The sequence below is a fragment of the Mustela nigripes genome, chromosome 1, assembly GCF_022355385.1.
Source record: "Mustela nigripes isolate SB6536 chromosome 1, MUSNIG.SB6536, whole genome shotgun sequence".
NCBI lineage: Eukaryota > Metazoa > Chordata > Mammalia > Carnivora > Mustelidae > Mustela > Mustela nigripes.
Window position 1 is genome coordinate 62081977 of NC_081557.1, and position 9235 is coordinate 62091211.

The window sequence follows — 9235 nt, forward strand, 5'->3', positions numbered from 1 at the left end:
CTGCATAGTATTCCATTGTATATATATACCACATCTTCTTGATCCATTCATCTGTTGATGGACATCTAGGTTCTTTCCATAGTTTGGCTATTGTGGACATTGCTGCTATAAACATTCGGGTGCACATGCCCCTTTGGATCACTACGTTTGTATCTTTAGGGTAAATACCCAATAGTGCAATTGCTGGGTCATAGGCCAGTTCTATTTTCAACATTTTGAGGAACCTCCATGCTGTTTTCCAGAGTGGCTGCACCAGCTTGCATTCCCACCAACAGTGTAGGAGGGTTCCCCTTTCTCCGCAACCTAGCCAGCATCTGTCATTTCCTGACTTGTTGATTTTAGCCATTCTGACTGGTGTGAGGTGATATCTCATTGATTGTATTTGTATTTGTATTGATTTGTATTTCCCTGATGCCAAGTGATATGGAGCACTTTTTCATGTGTCTGTTGGCCATCTGGATGTCTTCTTTGCAGAAATGTCTGTTCATGTCCTCTGCCCATTTCTTGATTGGATTATTTGTTCTTTGGGTGTTGAGTTTGCTAAGTTCTTTATAGATTCTGGACACTAGTCCTTTATCTGATATGTCGTTTGCAAATATCTTCTCCCATTCTGTCAGTTGTCTTTTGATTTTGTTAACTGTTTCCTTTGCTGTGCAAAAGCTTTTGATCTTGATGAAATCCCAATAGTTCATTTTTGCCCTTGCTTCCCTTGCCTTTGGCATTGTTCCTAGGAAGATGTTGCTGCGGCAGAGGTCGAAGAGGTTGCTGCCTGTGTTCTCCTCAAGGATTTTGATGGATTCCTTTCGCACATTGAGGTCCTTCATCCATTTTGAGTCTATTTTTGTGTGTGGTGTAAGGAAATGGTCCAATTTCATTTTTCTGCATGTGGCTGTCCAATTTTCCCAGCACCATTTATTGAAGAGGCTGTCTTTTTTCCATTGGACATTCTTTCCTGCTTTGTCGAAGATTAGTTGACCATAGATTTGAGGGTCTATTTCTGGGCTCTCTATTCTGTTCCATTGATCTATGTGTCTGTTTTTGTGCCAGTACCATGCTGTCTTGATGATGACAGCTTTGTAATAGAGCTTGAAGTCCGGAATTGTGATGCCACCAACGTTGGCTTTCTTTTTCAATATCCCTTTGGCTATTCGAGGTCTTTTCTGGTCCCATATAAATTTTAGAATTATTTGTTCCATTTCTTTGAAAAAGATGGATGGTACTTTGATAGGAATTGCATTAAATGTGTAGATTGCTTTAGGTAGTATAGACATTTTCACAATATTTATTCTTCCAATCCATGAGCATGGAACATTTTTCCATTTCTTTGTGTCTTCCTCAATTTCTTCATGAGTACTTTATAGTTTTCTGAGTATAGATTCTGTGCCTCTTTGGTTAGGTTTATTCCTAGGTATCTTATGGTTTTGGGTGCAATTGTAAATGGGATTGACTCCTTAATTTCTCTTTCTTCTGTCTTGCTGTTGGTGTAGAGAAATGCAACTGATTTCTGTGCTTTGATTTTATATCCTGACACTTTACCGAATTCCTGTATAAGTTCTAGTAGTTTTGGAGTGGAGTCTTTTGTGTTTTCCACATATAGTATCATATCATCTGCGAAGAGTGATAATTTGACTTCTTTGCCGATTTGGATGCCTTTAATTTCCTTTTGTTGTCTGATTGCTGAGGCTAGGACCTCTAGTACTATGTTGAATAGCAGTGGTGATAATGGACATCCCTGCTGTGTTCCTGACCTTAGCGGAAAAGCTTTCAGTTTTTCTCCATTGAGAATGATATTTGCGGTGGGTTTTTCATAGATGGATTTGATGATATTGAGGTATGTGCCCTCTATCCCTACATTTTGAAGAGTTTTGATCAGGAAGGGATGCTGTACTTTGTCAAATGCTTTTTCAGCATCTATTGAGAGTATCATATGGTTCTTGTTTTTTCTTTTATTGATGTGTTGTATCACATTGACTGATTTGCGGATGTTGAACCAACCTTGCAGCCCTGGAATAAATCCCACTTGGTCGTGGTGAATAATTCTTTTAATGTACTGTTGAATCCTATTGGCTAGTATTTTGTTGAGTATTTTTGCATCTGTGTTCATCAAGGATATTGGTCTATAGCTCTCTTTTTTGATGGGATCCTTGTCTGGTTTTGGGATCAAGGTGATGCTGGCCTCATAAAATGAGTTTGCAAGTTTTCCTTCCATTTCTATTTTTTGGAACAGTTTCAGGAGAATAGGAATTAGTTCTTCTTTAAATGTTTGGTAGAATTCCCCCGGGATGCATTACTCTTAATAATGAATATTAAATAAAAGCAGACTAGACACCTTTTTTCTTGGAAAAAATTATTTCCAAGATGTATTTATTTAATATTTATTATGTTCCCATTACTGTACTAGGTGCTGGTAAGTATACAGAAATATAGGATATGGTTTCCTCCTTTCATTAACTTAGAATCAGGTTCAACAGATAGGTTTTATTATAAGAAATTAGGAAAACAGTTATTCCATGTATTAAGAAATACCTGTTTCACATGTTTCTATGATGCTCTTCTACCACATTTGACTTTGATTTTTGTCAGCAAGAATGCACTATAATATACCTATTCCTTGTAATATACTGTATAGTATTCGTAAAATACCAGCCCATGTATATGTTCCTTCCTAAGTAGATTATAACTCTTTGTACATTATCTTACAGATTGAAATTAATTTTTTATTAAAATGCTGCATGATTATGTAATGAATATTAAATAAAAACCAGCTGTATAGACAACTTTTAGGGGAAAAATTTTTTTCATGTTCTTTAGTTCAAGAAGACCCTCGGTTGAGGATGAGATAAGTATAGAAATTGAGAGCAAGCATTTGGAAACTTCTATAGCAACTTGGCAGAGTAATTTGTCTTTTGAATATAAGAGGGAAAATTTGGTTCAGTTTTGTATTTTTAAATTGTATTTTTCTAGTAATTTATTTTTATTGCATTATGAAAGCATCAAGCCATGACAACTAGATTTAAAAAAAAATTTTTTTTTCCTCCCTGCATGTGGTTTGAGAAGCACTACTCAAATGTAGTCATTTCTGAGATTCTCTTTGCTCCTTTGTCCTAGACACAGTAGTTTGCTTCCTCCTAAGCGGGGAGCCACAAAAAAAAAAAAATTACACACACAATAAATATATATACATAGTTATACATCTAAGTGCATTTGTTATTTCTCTTATGCACCAACTTAGATGTTCTTATATTCATTTTTAAATCCCAGGCTTCTGCGTCATGCCCAGCATGTCACTAATTAACACCATTCAATGTTGAGTGAAGGAGTAAGTGAGTGAGGGAGTGAACAGTTACAGCAGAGAAGGGAGGACCTGAGCATTGGACCAAAAGCATTGAAGGATAAATGATATAAAAGAAGTAGCAATAAAAAGTTACTGAATTTCACAGAAAAGTATTATTACTGGTGTCTCAGGTTTCGGGTGAGGGAACGCGGGAAGGAAAGGGCTGACACTTAACTCTGTCATGGAAGATAGGACCTGTAATTGGAGCTCTGAAAGGATAATGAGTATTTGGAAGGTAGAAAAAATAGTTGTAGACAGGGAGTGAATATATTGCTCCACCGTATTGTTCATGCTATTTAAAGTTGTGTGTGTTTGGGTTTTGTTTTGTTTTTTTTTTTTAAATAAATCTTGGATTATGTTTGTTTTTCATTCCAGACAATGTATTTCAAAGGCATTGAAGCAGGAAAGGTTCCCTATTTTCCCCATGCAGATACTATCATCTATTCCATCTCTACAGCAATTTGCTTCCAGGCAGTAAGTATAGCTTTTTGAAATGAAAAATAGAATTATTTCTATTTCTGTACATTAAACCAACAGGGGAAAATAAAGGCCTAGAAACATTTCTATTGGTTATAGTTTACCTTTTATCTTAATTTTTTTTTTTTTTTTAACCAGGATAGCTTCTGAGTTTCAAATCGTTAACATGTTAACTTAATGGGCCAAGGCATGTTTTCTGAACACAATAATTTTTAGGTTTAAACAGAGTGCAATTTATAGGTCAATTGTTACTCTAGTACTTTGGCTAGAATGCCCAGTTTATTTTATTTTATTTATTTATTTTTTAAGATTTTATTTTATTTTTAAGATTTCATTTGTTTATTTGGCAGAGAGAGACACAGCGAGAGAGGGAACACAAGCAGGGACAGTGGGAGAGGAAGACGCAGGCTTCCCACCGAGTGGGGAGCTGGAAGCAGGGCTTGATCCCCAGGACCCTGGGATCATGACCTGAGCTGAAGGCAGATGCTTAATGACTGAGCCACTCTGGCGCCCCTAGAATGCCCAGTTTAATTAAACTTCTAGAGGAACGAAGATACCATGAACATAAAAAGAATAATTGTGTTTCCCCAGTGTTACTCAGGCAGCAAGGATGGGGTAGAATCTAGATTATTAGAAACATTGTTCAACTTCTTTAAATTCTGTAGTTGTCATTATTGATGTTCATGGTTTTAGGGCTGTTGTAAAATTTGGGGGACTACTTTTATTTGCACTTTTTCAGAGTAATGCCACCAGGTTGATAAACTCATTATAACTAGTGAAGTGACAGCTCCCTAATGAGTATTCAGCTAATGCTTTCCTAATAATAGTGACTTAACTATTATTTCAGTATAAGCAGTATTCTTATTGGAGGCCCTATTTACAAAGATTCTCAAGAATTATTCAACTTAAACCTAGATACGTATTTTTGTATCTTCATCACTGTTGCTTTTAAAATACATGAGCAGTAAAAATAGGAGATAAAAATGCACTTTTGGCTAATACAACTAATCCTTCTTCCTATTGACTAAAAGAAGTCTCAGACTGAAATGTTCTAACCACAGGCTGTCATGGAAGTTCAGACCTTGCGACCGTCTTACTGGAAGTTCCTTTTAAGGCTCACCAAGGGCAAGTAAGTGATGGAGACGTTGTAACTGACCATAGAAAAAGAGCAGTTGCCACAAAACAGATTTTGAATCTTTCCGTCTTTTTGAGGGAATATTCTTTCAGTGGTCAAGTAGGCCTCTTACGTATAAAGCAAATATGACCATCTTAACAAGAACAACATGGGGCCTTCTTTTAGCGAACATTATTTTGACTTTTCTTTTCCCTGTATTATTTGAGATATTTTAAATGTAGGAAAGTTCTGTGTTTATCTGAAAACTGCTCATTAGTTGCTACATAACACACTTAAGTCTCACTTTCAAAGTCTTTGATCTCTTCTTTTTGATTAAAAATGCTAAGTAGATTTATTAGCAGTCTTGCCTAAATAATTGAATGATTTCCATTTGGGGAAGAATAATCCTATTCTTTCTTGATATTATAAGCATAATTTCCTCTGCCTTTATTATTCTGTTCTTCATTGTTTTTGTTAGCATTTTCTGATCTTAATCTAATTCTCTGGGAGGCAGCTTGACCTAACAGAAGGACTGTGGGCTTTGGAGTCAAACAGACTTAGGTTTGACTCTGGCTCTGATAACCTTTTGCTGTGTCACTGGTGAGAAGGTTGTTTACCCTCCTGAGCCTCCATTTCTCTCTCCCTACTAGAAACAGTAATATATTTACTGTATGATTGTGGGAAAATCGAGATGTTTGTAATAGCACTTAGCACCTAGTAAGCACTTAGTAAATTGCAGCTGTTATTAATATCACTAGCATTCATAGTTTTAATAGCAAACAGTTGTGTAGTGCTTACTGTGTCCCAGATATGGTTATAAGATACACACATACACTTACAACACAGGGACACACGCATAGGTGTTTCATCCTTAAAGTAGCTCTACAAGATAAGTACTTTTAAGATCCTGATTTTATGTGGGAGTCAGCTGAGGTGCACATGGAGGTAAGCTAGCTTGCCAGAGTCACACAGCAGATGAAGGATCTATGGGATCTGAGCCAGGTCACCTGGCTTCAGCAGTCTTCCTGTTAGCCATGATTTCGGTTTGTCCTTTATGTTATTATTAGTTAATCATTTATTTCTTTGTCATTTAGTTTTTTGCCTATTAATAAGCTTTTCCAGCTGATTATTTTGGAAGGGAACTTAACTTTGGAAAGGCACTGAAAGTTACATTTATTTTTCTTGGAATAGTGGCAGTGGCCCAGGGTTCAAAACTAAATTCATTATTCTCCCCAGAAGAAATGCTTGGGACCAGGCATAGAGACACAGTTTCCTCTGGCACATTGGCTAAATAAGTGTCTTTCAAAAGATTTTTTTTAATCTTTTAAGTTAGGTGATGGATAAAATGAGGGTATACTTTTACTTTGTTACTACATTTACTTTGTTGTGTCTATTAGAAATTTGCAAACCTGTATGCTGTTTTCCCTTTAATCATTAAATACTTATACATTTGGGTGTGTTTTGTGTGGATTGTAAGACCTCAAAATGTCAATTATGAAAGAAATAACATTTAATACCTTTGCCTCATTGGTAATATTAAGCTCAGTCATTTGTTGAGTTTGTTTCCTGTGATTTCATTCATCAGAAAAATTATGAGCCTGTTTTTCTATTTGACATAATCTAGTAGAAAGAACTTGAAAGGGTCTTCTGGGAGTCTTGGGGGTCTCAGGTTGGGGAATTATTATCTCTTCAAAGAAAATATGAGACCAGGAATCTTAAGGTAGAGGATCAGTATGACTTTTGAACCGGCCATTGAGTCTTTTGTCGTGTCAGTCTTTTCTGTTTTCCCATTCAATGAAAGACATGTCAAGTGAACCATCTTATTTTATAAACGTCGTTAAATGCTTGTTCACTGTGTCCTCTGTTTTGCAGATTTGCTGTCATGAACCGAAAAGTCCTCGATGTTTTTGGTACTGGTGCATCTAAACACTTTCAGGATTTTATCCCTAGGTTGGATCCGAGATATACGACTGTAACACCAGAGTTGCCCATCGAGTTTTCTTGAAGATGACTGTAATTTATTAATGTGACCTAATGTTTCATTATTTTCTTCTGAAGAGTCAATTATGTTGAATCGCAAAGAAGGAGTCTTGAGCTTGAACTTCAGTGTTATTTCAATGAGAGTTGCTCTTTGTTTGTTTGTTTTTCTTACCAATCAGAAGTACAGAAGCTTTTTAGGAAGGTGTTGCTTAATAATTAAGCACCCTTCCGTAGCCGGAATCTGATTCTGGGACACTGTAGTGGTTGACATGATGCTATATTGTTGATTAAGTTATGTCCATAAGCAATCTTAAATAATCTATGTAGAAATGTAGTAACAAGAATATACTTAAAATTACTTTAAAAGATGTTTTTAGTTCATTCCAATATAATTCTTGGTTAAAACTAAGAATATTTCTACATTTTAGGATACAAAGGATCACGGGTACATGGATTTGGTCTGTATTTTTTTTTTTTTTTTTTGCTTTTGAATTGGTAACTATAGTAGTAAAATGTATGGATATGAAGTAACTCTTCACAGACAATGCTGCTTTAGTATAAAGCAATTTAATTGAAGAAGGTGGCCGTTCTTACTTCAGGGATGCAAAGACGGGTCTTATGCTGTTTGAATAAATGTGGTGGTATCCCTGTCTTCTTCCGCTGATGATAGCTTCATCTCTCTCCAGGATGAGTTGGGCTGTTTGGCAGCCCAGTGAACCTATGTACTAATGGCAGGTTAGAAGTAAATGGAAATGGACATACCTGATGCAGTTGAAATGTGTGTTTTAATCTTTTGCAGAAGCATTTCACTTGAATATTTAAAAGCTAATGAGGTTGTTTCTAAACCTCTTGTGGGTTTATGATGTTTGTTTTCATTTATTAGGACTGAATTCTTCATGGCTAAGGTTGTCTGCCATTGTAGATTTAGAAGGGATCCCAAGTGGTTTTGGCAAGTTTGTCATTTTGTTCCCTTTCGACTGTTCTACCTACACAATGGATATTTTACAACTACAAACAATGTAAAAATCCGGTTGTTAAAAAAGGCCATTTCATCACTAACGGGATTCAGGTTCTCGAGCCTCTTTTCAAAAACTTATTGTCACCATTTTTATTCCTGTTAGAATAAAAGAAGTGACAAAATGGAGTCACTGTTGATTATAAGTTCAGGACAGCTGTGATTGAAATATGATTACTCTTTAGAGTATTTCAGGGAAAAGTTTTACTTTTCTAAGTTGATAAAAGGCTTAATAGGTTATGATGTCTATAGTTAATATAACAAATAGGGATGATGGTATATTTTTTTAATATCATTTTGTTGCTGTAAAGTTTTAGGCCATTGTAAATTAATTATACAATAGAACTTGTGTCGCAACGAGGATTATAACCCAGACTTTAAAAGTGCTTGATCCTCCATATTCAATTTCATCAAGCCCTGTATATTTCTGTTTACATGTAATCCTATCCTTGGTGGTTAATGGCAAATTGAAACCCAACGAAAAGACAGACTCTGGTACCATGGTAACAGAGAGAGCCACTTTAATTAGATCAAAATTCTGCATTGTGATTAACTTCTTGGAATTGACTTCTCTATTAGATAATACTGTTAAGGCATCGTTTTGGTTTCAGACTTCAAAATTCATTAATAAATTAAGTTTTAAGTTTTTATTCACTGGAATCAAAATGACAATTGGTACTGTGTTTACTTTTAAAAATGAAGTATTATAGCAGTGTAGAAAGCACTGCTTCCTGCCCCTCATTTTCTTTATTTAGAAATTATGTTTATAATTTTTTCCTGCCTGCTTTAAAGAAAAGCATTTTAATTTGTAAGTTACTGATTTTATTAATATTAAAAAGGCTATGATGTTAAAAGACAAATCTACTGAAATTCGATGAGATTGTTCAGTAAAGTTTTACTGTCAAAAGGCACATTTCTATGATTTACTTTTTTCTCAAACTAGTCATGTTTTAATAGAAAATGTAAAATGAAATAACCATCATGAAGCATCATGAATACAGTAATGCACGTATAGCTTGGGCAAATAGTCACCTAATTTGCCGTGGTGAAAAGAGAAGTCTGATTTGATTTCACTGAGGCAGCCTGCAAAGTGTAGCTATTTGAGAAAACAAGAGACCGTTCGTGTTCCTGAAGACAATCAAAATGGGTATCTTTCTACCTCTAACCAATCAGCTTGGCACCATAAATAAAGCCAAATAGATGTCCTTTCCAAAATGTGTTTTTTAGTCCATTTATACCCTGAAGACATCCTGCTAATGGTAAGTTTCCATCAGAACTGACTGCAGGAAACCTGGATACGCCCCCTTAGCTTTTC

At 35.5% G+C, this 9235-nt stretch overlaps 1 protein-coding gene across 5 annotated transcripts in view; it reads left to right on the forward strand.

Moving 5' to 3' along the window:
• The window catches only part of TMEM135 (transmembrane protein 135), a 316110-nt gene extending 307540 nt beyond the window's left edge, over nt 1-8570 (forward strand). For all 5 annotated transcript variants that reach the window (XM_059412370.1, XM_059412399.1, XM_059412361.1 and 2 more), the window contains 3 exons: nt 3710-3808; nt 4873-4940; nt 6798-8570. In XM_059412370.1, coding sequence (XP_059268353.1) covers nt 3710-3808; nt 4873-4940; nt 6798-6930 — 300 coding nt within the window. In that variant the 3' untranslated portion in view covers nt 6931-8570. The remainder of the gene's footprint in view (nt 1-3709; nt 3809-4872; nt 4941-6797) is intronic.
• Nucleotides 8571-9235: the final 665 nt, after the last annotated feature.